General features: G+C 42.0%; 1 protein-coding gene across 1 annotated transcript in view; it reads right to left on the minus strand.

Moving 5' to 3' along the window:
- fbln2 (fibulin 2) overlaps positions 1 to 15,480 on the minus strand; it is a 74,669-nt gene that overhangs the window by 9,594 nt on the left and 49,595 nt on the right. Inside the window, exons 6-9 of the mRNA XM_085455649.1 lie at positions 15,361 to 15,480; positions 11,403 to 11,504; positions 5,506 to 5,640; positions 2,332 to 2,469 (exon numbers count right to left, since the gene is read on the minus strand). Coding sequence (XP_085311775.1) covers positions 2,332 to 2,469; positions 5,506 to 5,640; positions 11,403 to 11,504; positions 15,361 to 15,480 — 495 coding nt within the window. The remainder of the gene's footprint in view (positions 1 to 2,331; positions 2,470 to 5,505; positions 5,641 to 11,402; positions 11,505 to 15,360) is intronic.

The following is a 15,480-nucleotide window of genomic DNA, read 5'->3' on the forward strand; positions in this document are numbered from 1 at the left end:
AGAATCAGAATCAGAATCAGAATGGGTTTATTGCCAGATGTTGAGGTTTACAACATTAGGAAATTGCTGCGGTGCTTCAGTGCAGACAATAAGAATTAAAGTGCTATGTAGAAAGAAAGATATGTGCATGAGATATACATGAGATATATACATGAGAATAAGAATTATGAGTGCTACGTAGAAAGATATATACATGAGTGCAGGTGGTGATCAGTGCCAAACATGAAATGATGCAGTGACACAGCGTAGGGTCATGTGTTAGTGGTGGGAACAGTCGTACGTTTATTGTTCATGTGTCCAACAGCAGAGGGGAAGAAACTGTTCTTATGGCGAGAGGTTCTGGTGCGAATGGACCGGAGCCTCCTGCCTGAGGGGAGCAGGTCAAACAGACTGTGTCCAGGGTGAGAAGGGTCAGCTGAGATCCGGGCTGCACGCCGCAGTGTCCTGGAGGTGTACAGGTCCTGCAGAGATGGGAGTCTGCAGCCAATCACCTTCTCAGCAGAGCGCACAACACGCTGCAGTCTCTGTTTGTCCCTGACAGTGGCTCCAGCGTACCACACGGTGATGGAGGAGGTGAGGATGGACTCGATGATTGCGGTGTAGAATTGCAGCATCGTCCGTGTTGGCAGGTTGAATTTCTTCAGCTGCCTCAGGAAGTACATCCTCTGCTGGGCTTTCTTGGTGACGGAGGTGATGGTGGGCTCCCACTTCAGGTCCTGGGTGATGGTGGTACCCAGGAAGCGGAATGAGTCCACAGAGGTGATGGGGGTGTCAGTCAGGATGATGGGGGGGGAGTGGGGCTGTGTGCTTCCTGAAGTCCACAATAATCTCCACTGTCTTCTGGGCATTCAGCACCAGGTTGTTGTGGCTGCACCAGGACACCAGACGTTCAACCTCCCTCCTGTAGGCAGACTCATCCCCGTCCGAGATGAGTCCAATAACGGTGGTGTCATCTGCAAACTTGATTAGCTTGACAGACTGGTGGGTGGAGGTGCAGCAGTTGGTGTACAGGGAGAAGAGCAGAGGAGAAAGAACACAGCCCTGAGGGGAGCCGGTGCTGATGGTCCGGGAGTCCGAGACATTCTTTCCCAGCCTCACGTGCTGCTTCCTGTCCGTCAGGAAGTCAGTGATCCACCGGCAGATGGGATCAGGCACATTCATCTGGGAAAGCTTGTCTCGGAGATGGTCTGGAAGGATGGTGTTGAAGGCAGAGCTGAAGTCCACAAACAGGATCCTGGCGTAGGTTCCTGGGGAGTCCAGATGCTGCAGGATGAAGTGTAGGGCCATGTTGATGGCGTCGTCTACAGACCTGTTGGCTCTATATGCAAACTGCAGGGGGTCCAGGAGGGGGGCCGTGAGGGTCTTGAGATGGGAGAGAACTAGGCGCTCAAATGACTTCATGACCACAGATGTCTTTGTGTTAGTACAGTGATTTGTGTTGAAGTGAGCTCAGGAACAAGAGAAAATCTGAAGTCTTGTCAAATACTTTTTCACAGGTACAGCGTGACATCTTGCTATGATAAAGAATCCTTTAAAAAAATTCCTGAATCCAGTGGTGAGCTCAGCTTAATGCTCTGAGGGCTAAGTCATCATCAGCGCTTTCACCAACCCTAATGCTAACTCCAGAATATGTCACTTCTGTTACATTACTCTCACAAGAATCAAGAATTAAGAAGTAAATGCAAATCCATAAGTTTTTGGGTAGCCTTCCTACCAAACAGATACAGAAGTGAGCTAATTGCATAAAGTGCTCGGCAGAGGTAAGAGCTTTTACCACTCATGGACCACTGTGTCTTATCATGTGTGTAAACTGTGTCAGAAAGATGACTTTACTATACATAGACTGATCAAACGTATTGTTGTGCATAATCACTGCCCCAAAAGACCCATGTTAGCAATCTCTTGATATCAGTCACCAGCAACGCCATCGGAGGTTAGGTGTATGTTCTTACTTTGGTTAACCTTTTAACCCCCCTTTCACCTATTTGGAACACTCAGAAAGCTTTACATAACACAATAACTGTAATGCAAAAATGAAGAAAAGACACTTGATTTAAAATCTTGTAGTTTGAAACTCTTGAGAAATATCAAGATAGTTAAAGCCTGGTTAAAAGACAGTTAAATATCAAGAGTCCGAGTAGTACTGCAGCATGGAAAAACACACAGACACAGGCACAATGCAGAGTAAGTTTGATGGATGGCTCTGCTAAAGAGGCTCATTTTGCTTAAGATTTGTCCTTACAAAGAATAGGACCAACTCTATCAGCTGTTTACTGGTCCTGAGTTAGGATGTAATGCTACCCAGCCTGGAGAGTATGGGCAGTCTCTTACCAATACAGTTGCCATGAGAGTCCTGTGTGAAGCCACTGATGCACTTCTGTTTGGGATTACACAGGAAAGAGCCCACTGTATTCTCACACACAAGGCCCATGCCACAGTTATGAGTTCTCATCGTGCACTCATCAATGTCTGTAAAGAAAGAATAGATTTGCATTAGTTTATCTGCACAAAGCAATCTCTCAATGCATTATTCTGTTACAAGAGGCTCTGTAAATTTAGCTCGAGCTCTCCGGCTGTTAGTAGTACAGCAGGGGGCACTGTGACTCAAGCACAGAACATTTACACACTTTGACTCTGTCAGTGTTTAACTGGAGGGAAGAATTCAATGAAAACATCGCTTGATTCGACTGTGCAATTAACAGAAGTTGAACAGAACTTAAATGACAGTTATTGAATCTCATGAGCAATATGAGAGTTTTTTCCTTTTTTTCATGCCGCAAGTAGTTCATTTTATCCTGGGTCCTCTGAGCAGGTCTTAATTTGACTTTTCTCTGTTGTTAATATCAGAGGGATACTCTTCCAACATTCTGTCACTGCTTTCATATAACTAATTACTTTTTTTGCCTGCTGGATGGTTGACTAGATACTACCTTCATGTTATGCTTGTACTGATTAGTCCTCTGTGATACGAGTCACATGAGCTTCAAAGTGCAGCACCACCAATCCTGCTCTTTGGTTGATTATCTTGTAACATATTGAACCTTGGTATCTGCTTAAACCCACACTTTACTGTTTGGGCCAAGGAAACATGAACTTCCTGTCTTTATGACGATTTGCTGAGTGAGCCTAAATTAGGTGACTTTGGGTAATTGTTTTTGTATTAAAAGTAGTCAAAGATGTTGTCATGTTGTTTGAACAAATCCTTGATATGAAATATTTACCTATTAACATACCAGAACAACCCTTTAAGTTGACACGTAGGTAAGGTCAAAAGTTTTAAAGGTATGCAAGCACTTGAGTCACAGAGGGGCAGTTCGGTTGGGATTAAATCCACCCAGGACTGTATTTATTCTGGCTTATGTTAGCGCTCGCTATTATGCTGACATAGACCATTTGCAAGACATGGATCATATGATACCCAAACAGTCTAATAAATAATCTGGCCATTTTCAAATTATTGCATTAGCTAATGAAATAACCATCACCAAAACCCCAGAGCATTGTTAATCTAGAGCTAGCAAGCTAACGCTATACGAGCTAATGAAGGACAATAAAAACAACAGCCAAATTAGGGGTTTGGTATTATTCGGTTTAGACAGGCTGTTGTCCAACATACACAACACAGAATACATAAAATACAACATAATGCTACCGTCAGTCTTGTGTATATCTTGTAATTATTTTGGTTGATGCAGGCTTGCACACTGTCTGTGAGTATATGCTGCATACCAATGTGACTAATACTCAGTGAATGTATTTAGTCTCCTTTAAGATGCAGTTTACAAAGTATGGCAGGAATGTTGCAGTGAAAATGATTTTTGCATATTTCTGCATCACTAGTGTTAATTTGATCTAAATAAGTGAGGAAACAAGGATCTAGGACAGTACAACAACAGCAGCACCTATTGCATTAATAATGATGCACTACGGTACACTGCAGTCTTGTATTCATGGATTTATGACCCCTAAAGGATTTCCAATAATATGTGTTTTCAGTAATGCCGCTAAAAAGATCAGTAGAGAGGAGGAGGTGACAAACAATAGGACCAGAATGACTTGTGTGTGAATCAATAATATGCTGCCTCAGTTTGAGCCAGCATGCTGGGCTTGCTTCTTGTTTCTGGACCCTCTTAAAATTTCTGAAAAAGTGGCAACAGTGAGTCCCACACTCCAACACAAACACGAACCCCAGCCAAAGGTAAGTGCCAAGATGTGGAATTACACCAGAGGAAATCTCACAATAAGAAGACAGCAGCTATACCTTGACACACATCAATATGTGTTTGATGAAATGTTTAAATGGAGTATCGTTAATATTCAAAATGTCAAAAGATTTTAAATTATTTTCTTCACATCTGTAATTAGATTCCTGTAACTTTCTCTTTGTCTAATTTTTATTTTTAGTGTCTCATAATTTAATGTTTAAATGAAGCTGACTCCCAGTTTTTGTCAGCCTCTGTACACAAGCCTTTATTAAATATATGACATTGATGCTGAAATTTCTACAGCTTCACAATAACTACATTAAACTATAAGAAATATGGCTCACCAATGCTAGTTTAAACAAAGTATTTTCTTTAGTAAAACTCCCTTGCTTTTTGTTGTTCGTGCTGTAAATGGCTACAGCACTTGCTGTATTCTTGATGTGTAGCTGCTAAGTGAAAAGAAATGAGAGATGCTGAGTGCATCAAGCCCTCAGCAGCCTGGGCCTATTGCAGCAGAACTAAGGGCTGGTTCCGGATCATCGGAGCCAGCTCTAATTGTAGACTTTATACCAAAGGAAAGTTTTACTGTAAACTTAATCTTGTCTGACTCCCAAATGCAAGCTAGGAACTAATTCTACAGAAGAGGGGTCCGAAAGCTGCAGGCCCTGCCCATTCTACTTTTAAAATACCCCAGGAACCACAAGTAAACCAGCATGCCTTCCAATAATACTGCCTAAGGGAAGCATGTATAATGTAAATATTGCTCTCAACATTGAACCCTGTGGAATTCCGTGATTAACCTTAGCGTGAGAGGAAGACTCCCCATTTACATGAACAAATTGGAGTCTATTAAACAGACTGCAGTGCCGTACCTTTAATACCTTTAATACAGAGAGGTCGTATCTCTGTAGTAAAATATAGTTATCACATACAAAGTGATCAGAGACCATAAGAAGAGCATTTGTAGCCTTCACTGGTGCTGTTTCTGCACTATGATGAATTCTGAACTGTGAAACTCTTCAAACAAACCAATTCCTCTGCAGATGATCTTGAATTACTCATTCATAAAAAGAAGATTGAGATTGGTCTATAATTAGTTAAGACAGCTGGGTCAGGTGATTTTGCTTTTATATCACTGTCCTTGCTTTTGTTTTTACAAAACCAAATCATCCTGAAAATAAAAAAAAATCCTGCATATTATATTGAAGAAGACATAATTTCCACCAGCTATTTCAGAGGCTCTGGAAATGACTGCTGGGTAAATTGGTTTAATGAAACACATCAGGATCAATGAACTCACCCTCGCAAAGACTGTTCCGCAGCTGGTAACCAGCAGGACAAGTGACCTGCAGCTCGCACACAAATGAACCCACTGTGTTCACACAGCGCTGGCTGGGCTTGCAACTGTGGGCACCAGTCACGCACTCATCCACATCTGCAGAAAAAGACAACGGTGACTGTGTGTGAGACAGAGGGAGGGAAGATAACAGGGGGTGCAAGAATATGATGTGGAGGTGAGCTTGCTGATGGACGGGTCCCGTGCATAATTTTGCCCCCGTGCTCAGGCTCTCCGAGCGTCACAGAAATCGAGCTCAGTGAGTTGGCAACAGATGGACAGCAGCAAAACTTCAAATGAAAAGTCTCTCTTATGCGTAAGAATTTGTGGCAGAACAGGAAATTACAAATTTTTGCTTTTGCTTACATGAAAACCATCTAGCTGGGAAGCCTCAGGCATGAAAGTCATTCAGTGCTCCAGCTAAAAACCAAGAGTTGCAGTGAAATGTACAGCTGAGCTCATTAATACTTCAAAAACAACAAACAGAGGCTCTTCTACCAGAATAATTGGAAGAGAAAAGTATGTAGACGGAGAGAAACAGGCCTTAGCTTGAAGAATACCACATCATCTGTCAAACATGGTGAAGGCAATGTTATGGCGTGGGTCTGGTGTTTCTTGATTATGATGATGATAGAAGTAGTAAGCTGAATTTTTCGGTGTACAGGTGTGCACTGTGCTCAGATTCAGCCAAATGTTGCTAAATTAATTGCAAATTCCTTCACAGTCCAAATGGATAATGGGCCAAAGCGTTCTGCAAAAGCAAGATTGTTTTCAGGGCAAATAATCTGGATATTAATCAGTGGCCAAGTCATTCATCTTTTCTCAACCCAACAGAGCATGCTTTTCAGGTACTTAAGAAAAAATTTAATGCAAAGAGACCCACAACCAAGCAGAAAATGAAGGCAGCTGCAGTAAACGCCTAGCTCAGCATCTCAGGGAAGGAAATGGAGCATTTGGTGATATCCATGTGTGCTAGGCAGACACTAACTGCAAAAAATAGCAATCTTTATAAACTTAAATGAACCAATAATCTATTAACTCAGCTGTATTCCTGCTGTTACTTTTGTAGGGAGGTGGCCATCACGGTGCAGTGTAGGTAGGTATGTCATAAATCTAACACATTATTATCCTATAATTTAATTTTATCCTCCCACCACCCCAGACAACCTCATTATACGAACTTTATTAATCTATCGGTCTCTTAACCCCCTAAATTCCCAGTTATCACTGGATGGCACTCATTCTAATGCTGTGCAATCTACATATGTAATGTTTCTTCTTTTTAAATTGTTCTCCCAAGTTTGGGCAAAAAACAAAGAAAATTGTTTGTGTAACTAACACGCAAGATGAAAATTTCAATTCCCCCCCCCAAAAAAGGCTGTTTGTCCTTTCTCCAGCCTTTAGGGCTACAGCTGAGGTTATCACCACTCATGACCTCACAGGGTTAACATCCACCAGCTCATCAGCTACCTTTAAAGGTTTAAGGTTAAGGTCAGGGTTCAGTTAACATCCACCTCTTTTTAGAGGTAATAATTTAAATGTCTTCAAACTGGAACACCTGGAATAAACAAGCTTTACGTGAAAGATAACCTTTAAAAATGTGTCTATCTACTGCAGCATGTGGCCAATAGATGACCAAGTTGAGTTTTGTTTGTTCCTTTGTAATATTTGACTTTGAAGAAGTCAAACTGAAAATAACAGGTCTGGGCAAAAGCTACATGATATTTTGCTTGTTAAGCGTGTTTGTGTGAAATGAAAAAACAGTTGAGAGCCTTTAAATCTTTATCAGTCAAACTGTGCAGCAGCCAGTAAACAGGCGCTGTTGATTTATGACAGCGGTGGCCTTGTGCTGAGACGGTGGATCGCCGCTCTGTCGTGGCTCGTCTTTATCAAACGGCTGCATTCCCTTATCACGCATCACATGCGAGGCCGATTAGTTGGATGCACTGATAGGGTAACGCTGGGATTATTGTGTGTGTGTATGTGTGTTTGTTTGTGTGTGGCAGCCATCCACATTTGAAGATCACCCCAAAATATGGTGCATTCCACAGGGAACCAGACAAAAAAGGTGTTGTACAAAATATGCTGGAGAAAACAAAAATCTGGAACAAGAGGGAACATATTCTCCTGTGCTCCCCGTGTGTGTGTTTGAGTGCCAGCAATCCCTTTTTGAAAAGTCTTTGTCGACTTTCAAAGTTTTTGCCGTGGGGAATTTGAATAAACTGTGTGCCTTACAACACCATCCCACAGGCAGGAGTAAAAACACAGATCTGAAGTTTTCAGCGTGTACCTGGCTTTGTCACATCCTGCAGCTTTTTTTCTGTTAACCTCATAAAACTGCACCTCATCACCTCTCACAGCTCAGAGCGTACTTTATGGTATTATATGAGCCCCCTGTGGAGCTGCAGCAAATGCATTTGTCTAAATAAAATTAACAGTTTTCCCTTCTTGAGCAGCGCAGTGGTGACAAATTCTTGTTTGCGAGCTATCTTTGCAAACGTCTCCATTTCTTCCTCAACTGAGAGACATCTGTTATGAACATTGTAGGGAGGGATATTTCCAGGGGCAAAATCCTCCTGAGCTCATAGACCACCCCTTCCTCTGGGCGCTGCTGGCCTTCAAGCACAGGGTTAGACAGGACTGTTTCCAAAGTTTGCGTATTGCCAGTGGTGCAGAAAGTCTCCTTCCACCACAGCGCTCTGGTGGCCAACGTTATTTCCAGTTTGTCATTCAAATCCGAAAAAGCAAAGGAAATCGGGCCTAATGCTTCAACACCTCTGCTGACTTGCCCCGTGGAGACAGCCTCATTACACAGTGAAGCGATCCAGTACAAGGTGGAAACAACTTATTTTTGAGAAATACAAATGCTTAGTTGAATGGACAAGGGAGACAGCAGTTTGAAAGGAATTCCATCAAGAGCGAGCACAGGGAGATGTCCGAAAGGCACCACAGATGAAAACACACACACAGTTTTTCCTACACACTTGACCCAGCAGACAATGAAGTATTTATTTATTTTTTATTTTTTTAAGGTCAAGCTGCAGTGAATGAAGTCAGCCTTGGCTTATTTGCCGAACTAGTTTTAAACGTGGAGGTTAAAGTTGCACGCCGCGAGCCTGATTCCACTGTCGGCTGTGACAGCGGATAAATGAAGGCAGCTAAACCACACAGAGTGGAACAGATGCATTCAGGTGTGTACCTGTTATTGGGGTATTTTTTTCAGGCTTTTACAATTTGCACAGATGCAACTTTAGTTTCCAGGTTTTTGTGTACAGACACTGAAAGTGATAAATTGATGAGCCAAAAGATCACTGACAGAAAATAAAGCCAATAATTTTGATTCAGTGTTGTCGATGTTAGTGGGTCAGAGCAGTGAAACTCGTCTTTACTGAAATATGTTAATATATGAAAAAGGACTGAAACAGTACGCCTCAGTTTTTCTAATGCTGCTCTAGTAAATGAAAGACATATGTCAGCAGGACTCTTGGGGCTCTGGTAGCTCATTGCTTAAATTGTTCTATAATTATAAAATAGAAAGTTTCACCTCGACCCATCCAGTCACCAGAGATTTCTTGCTGTTAAAAGGGAATTTTACCATCCCACTGTTTTCAAGTGCATTCTCATAGGGGGTCATCTGTTTGTTGAGGTATTGTATGGTCTTTACCTTTCAGTATAAAGCCCCTTCAGGTAACAGGGGTTGTAAACCAGTGCTATGTAAATAAAACTGAAGTAAATTTCATTTACATTCCTTTCCAGGCATAAACTGAATGACTTGATTGTCTGAGAAAAACACTAAAATATTGCCTAAACCTTGAGAAACACCAGGAACGTCTGTATGGGATGATGATATTAGAGTCAGATTAGAGATTACTTTAGCCTAGATTGGACTGTGATTCAGAAGACATCGTGGTCAATCAGTGTCATCTTCCACAAAGACAATCCTGACCATGTAAGTGTCCAGATTATGGCAGCAATGCAACCACAGAGATGATAACATGGTGGAGGATGTCATCCATAGTTATCATTCAAGTAATAACTCTGTAAGCTTTCGATCTCCACAAAACACTCGAAGGAATGCAAAACAAATCCAGTCCTGCCCGCAATGGTTTGTTTAGTCCCAGTTCAGAAAAGGGTGAAGGTGTCAGCCACATGCACTGGAGCCAACTGTGTGTGCATTTGGGTGTACGCCCCTGGGATGTTCATTTGTCTGAACCACATGTATCATTCAAGTTGTGCATAAAACCTTCTCTTAAAAACAGTCTTTTCTTAAAAAAAAACATCTCCATGGGAAGAACTGTGTGCTAAAATATTACCAGTTATTCACATTCATATGCAGCTGAAAGCGAGATCATGAAAAGCAGCTGTATTTACCCTGTAAACCTGCAAATTAAAATATAACAGTCTCAATAAGGGACGACTCGCAGGTTTTCTGATGGAAGTGCTTCCATTTGCTAAACAAATTACAGAAAAGTGCAAATGATCCCAGGTGTTAATACTTTCACAGTCTGATGCACCCTCATTTCAAAAACACTCAGGATCATGTGCAAATCATTTAAAGTCTATATTCCATTAAAATGATAGAGCATATGAAACCCTCTGTGTTGCATCACCTCTTCTTTAAAAACAGTGCTTTTGCTTCATAACAGATTTCAGCTGTTCCTCCTTTTTTAATGTCAGCAGTCTTCTAATAGTTGCAAACGGTGGTTTGACATTGTCTTGCACAAATAAGCAAGTCCTTTCCTATGGCCCTGAAAAAGATGGAGGCATATGTTGCTTCAAAACCTGAACACATTTATGCACTAAAGTTTCCTTCACAGATGTGCAACTAACTCATGACATGTGCACTAATGTGCAATCCCCGTACCATATGTATATTTGAACTGTGGGCTGAAACCAATCAGGTGGTCCCGCCAGTTTTAGCCCACAAAGCCTGGAGACCATAACCTCCAAAAATAAGTTCAGCCCCTTTATGAAATGTTTTGCTTGCATTAAATTCAAAACTAGCATATACTTTATTTTGCACTTCATTCCAGCACAATATATTTTTGTTCATTTTACACACCTACCCACCCACCAAGCATCAACAGCAAGTACTCCAGAGTTTACTTCACAGTCTACTTATATATCTTTCAAATCCTCAGCACCCCCTCGCAATCATGACCTGTCATGGTATTTGCTTTGTTTCATTCCACTCTGCACTAAATGTTGCCCACCCACAAGTCCACATGTGGGAGCACTTTAGGGAAAGAAAGTGCTCACTTTGCTCACTGAAGGAAATGATAGGAGGGAAAACACTTCCTTTAATGTAGTACTTGTTCATCTTGAGTGTTATCCTGTCTGGTAACAGACTCAGCACTTCCAGCACACACTTTGTTAATTTTAGTGATTTCGCACCTAAAGCCTCCTACCAGTGTCCCGAGCTACCACACAAACATGCTGAAAGAAAGGTACTGAGTACATACACAGATGCTGTGTGTAGTGTGTGATATTGCAACAACTGCTCCCACAGAGTAATTGGCTATGGTTGAATCATGCTTGAGGCGACAGTTTCCACCACCTAACATTGGGAGCCCAATCAGCTGATGCATTGTTTAGCATCACGAGACCTTCATGAGTGACTGAATCCAATTGAAAAGTGCCCCGACCTATGGACAGACACTTCATTTCACTGCAGCTCTGTCATCCGGCCTGCATGTATTTGTTCCTTTATGCATTCACTGGGTTTGTTGTTGCTGTTAGGTTGCTTGTTACCTTGTGGTAACCAGGCTTGAGGGAGACAGCTTAAGGGATACATATGAGCTTTGTGAACCACTCCAATTACTGCCAATGGTAATGTGACAAGAAAGCACGGCGGCCCTTACCTTCACACATCCATCCATCTGTCATCAGTGAGAACCCCGGGAAGCAGGAGCAGCGAGCCCGGCCTGCCACGGCCTTACACTGTTGACTGCAGCCACCGTTGTCTGCAAGAGACAAGCAGCATGATTACAGTCGTCTCTGCATTCCACACAGCTATACCTCCAGGGCAGTCATTTGCAGTCATGTTTCTCATCTTTGTACTGTTTCTCTTGCTCTCCCGAGGCTACCATGGACCCCACCTTCCCTCCCGCACACTGATCATTTGCTCCCTGCTGGAAGGAGCCTCTCATGAGCCATCGCAGTCACACACCAGAATCAATTCTCCCTATTTAACAGCTCAATAGCTCTGTCACAAAGAGGCATGGGCCAGGAACTGTTTCCCCACAATCTCTAACCAACACAATCCCCTCTAAAGCTCTGTAGCGGCGAAGGCCGCTCTATACATCGATCAGGATCTTCTTATAGCTAACAGAGACACTTTGAAGGAGTGGAGGCTTTCACTCGAAGTTGGACTTTTGAGCTTAAGGGTTTGCAGTGCTCATCTCCCACTGACATGATTAGGATTCTGCTAATAAAGCTGCTGAAAGCTTAGATTAACTAATACTAATCAGTTTATTAGTGAAAACATGTTGTGAGGCAGCTCTTCCTGTTTTGACCTGTCGTAACTCTGGAATGTTTTACCTGTGAGCAGTCAGGAGGCGCTCACACACATCGTGTTAGTAAGAGCAGAAATGTATGACTTCTATAGACAGAGTTAGAAAGTGAATGCAGTAGTGATGGCTTGTTCATTTCCCCACCATACATAAAGCCATAACTCATTCTCACCACATATTACACATGTTTGGACACATTTTGGCGAGGTCTCTCTTGGAAAATAAATTTTAAACTCAGTGAAAATTTTTACTTTTAAATAAAGGATATTAAAAAAAAGCTTTAACGTCTCAACATCCACCATGTCACTGGCTACCCGTTCAGAGCTAGTGTTGGATTTTGTTTTAAGCCTACAGGATGTGTTTTTGACATGTAAGAATTATATATACAGTGGCTCGCAAAAGTATTTGAACTTTCCCACATTTTGTCTCATTACAGCCACAAACATGAATCTATTTTATTGGAATTCCAACACAAAGTGGTGCACACGTGAGAAGTGGAACGAAAATCATACATGATTCCAAACATGTTTTACAAATAAATAACTGAAAAGTGGGGTGTGCATAATTATTCAGCCCCCTGAGTCGATACTTTGTAGAACCACCTTTTGCTGCAGGTCCAGCTGCCAGTCTTTTAGGGTCTGTCTCTACCAACTTTGCACATCTACAGACTGAAATCTTTGCCCATTCTTCTTTGCAAAACAGCTCCAGCTCAGTCAGATTAGATGGACAGCGTTTGTGAACAGCAGTTTTCAGATCTTGCCACAGATTCTGGATTGGATTTAGATCTGGACTTTGACTGGGCCATTCTAACACATGGATATGTTTTGTTTTAAACCACTCCATTGTTGCCCTGGCTTTATGTTCAGGGTCGTTGTCCTGCTGGAAGGTGAACCTCCGCCCCAGTCTCAAGTCTTTTGCAGACTCCAAGAGGTTTTCTTCCAAGATTGCCCTGTATTTGGCTCCATCCATCTTCCCATCAACTCTGACCAGCTTCCTGTCCGTGCTGAAGAGAAGCACCCTCAGAACATGATGCTGCCACCACCATATCTGACAGTGGGGATGGTGTGTTCAGAGTGATGTGCAGTGTTAGTTTTCCACCACACATAGCGTTTTGCATTTTGGCCAAAAAGTTCCATTTTGGTCTCATCTGACCAGAGCAGCTTCTTCCACATGTTTGCTGTGTCCCCCACATGGCTTGTGGCAAACTGCAAACGGGACTTCTTATGGTTTTCTGTTAACAATGGCTTTCTTCTTGCCACTCTTCCATAAAGGCCAACGTTGTGCAGTGCACGACTAATAGTTGTCCTGTGGACAGATTCCCCCACCTGAGCTGTAGATCTCTGCAGCTCGTCCAGAGTCACCATGGGCCTCTTGGCTGCATTTCTGATCAGCGCTCTCCTTGTTCGGCCTGTGAGTTTAGGTGGACGGCCTTGTCTTGGTAGGTTTGCAGTTGTGCCATACTCCTTCCATTTCTGAATGATTGCTTGAACAGTGCTCCATGGGATGTTCAAGGCTTGGGAAATCTTTTTGTAGCCTAAGCCTGCTTTAAATTTCTCAGTAACTTTATCCCTGACCTGTCTGGTGTGTTCTTTGGACTTCATGGTGTTGAAAAAAATATATATTCTGATTGCTTGGGTCATCATTTATGATGGCTTAGAGCACACAGCGTCCAAAGACTAACAGAAAATGTGAGCCAAGTAAGGGATCAGTGGAGAAGCATAGCAGAGCCAAAAATCATGTGTCATATTCTGACATTGGTGATATTGACATTGGTGATATTGAATCTATGAATAATATAAGAGACCAGCTGTGTTGACTGCAAATGTTCTCTCTTTGACTTTGGTATATTTATAACATTTATTGGTCCAATATATTATATTAGACTTCATTATTGCTTTATAGACCTACATCTCGAGTTGTTTGAGCTGTGTTTTTGAGCTCCTGTCATAAATTTTTTCCAGATATGGCAACATTTTAAGGGACAATTGCATTGCAACTTTTGCATTTGCCTTTAATATCTTTGCTGGCCTCCTTCATTATGTCTGGAGCAGTTTATCCAGTTAGCTGAATGATTAGGTACACCCAAAAAGGAGGTTACATTGTTTGGGGGTTTAATAAGAGCTTAATCTGACTGTGAAACACAAATAACACACAAAAAATGCCCACTAATAAAAAAATATGTTGTCTTACAACTGAAATTACCGTGACAGAAATAATGGAAGTCGTGTGTATGGATGCAATAAAAACAGCTTGCATTCATCTCTCCAGGTTACACAGGCGACAGATTACTAACCCAATAATTTTAATCTATCTTTACTGCTACACAGAATGCAGAAAATCTAATATTATACAAAATAACTTTTAACACAAGAAATCAAGAAAAGTTTGAAGCATCAGGAAAACATATGGACATCACCTACAAAAAAGTGTCCTTTCATCGTGCACAGTGTGAGGAGCCACACCGTATGCTCACCTACAACCACATTTCCACTCTTTATCCCTCGGCTGCAGAATTAGACGAAAAAAAGCTACTATGAAGCTTTTTTTATTAGCACATGACAGACGGGTGTGACCTGCCTGGACTACTGCCTTACTCAAGTTAATTATGCTACATGTGTGATAGCTGTCCTGTGGGTCTCAGTTAAGAATAAAGTAGAATTTCTGAAAAATATTTAGAGAAGTTAGACACAACTACAACAACTATAATGCAGTTTATGATATCTTAATGGAAATGTGGCAAAAAGGATCCAAATAGCAAAAAATATGACACACATTTAACCTTTAACCTGACTGATGAAGCTGATTCAGGGTCTACCTCATATGGGCTACAGTTCAGGTGACAGTTGCTCTAACCCTTGAACCAAACTCACAGCGAGTACGTTTGAGCCCAAGGGTTAGACTTCTCCTCAAAAGACTAATCAAAGACTGTTGCACGCCACAAAACTCCTGACAGCACTGTTACCAAGATGTATGTTCCAGATTATGGTCAATCGTGTCTGCTCTCTGGGGATCAGTTGATGTTTCTACCAATGGAGCGATTCTTATTTAGCACTTTTCTTCACCCAAGCACATTTTCTATGCAGTGCTTTTTATCTAACATTCACATACATTCAATACTGCAATGAATGCATCAGAGAGCAACTTGAAGTTAGTATCAGCAGCCCAGGATCGAACCACCAGCCTTCTGATTAGTAGATGACCTGCTCTACCACCTGACTTACAGCCACCTCACTGCACATCAGAGCTGCTTTCCGAGACAGGTTGTCCCAGTGATGTCATTTGCTTTGTGGTCCAGTGTTTAGATTACCTGCACATGGATTGAGGCTAAAGGAGCTGGTGGTGGTTGTAGTAGTTTTAGTAGTAGTGGTGGTGGGGGAAAAAGCTGGACCGTCAACTTCTCTGAGGCCATTGTCCTCCTTGAAGCTCA

This window comes from Copadichromis virginalis, linkage group LG5 (genome assembly GCF_057382275.1).
Source record: "Copadichromis virginalis isolate Kocher_CV1m ecotype Utaka linkage group LG5, C_Virginalis_male_GT1.1, whole genome shotgun sequence".
In the NCBI taxonomy this organism is placed as follows: domain Eukaryota; kingdom Metazoa; phylum Chordata; class Actinopteri; order Cichliformes; family Cichlidae; genus Copadichromis; species Copadichromis virginalis.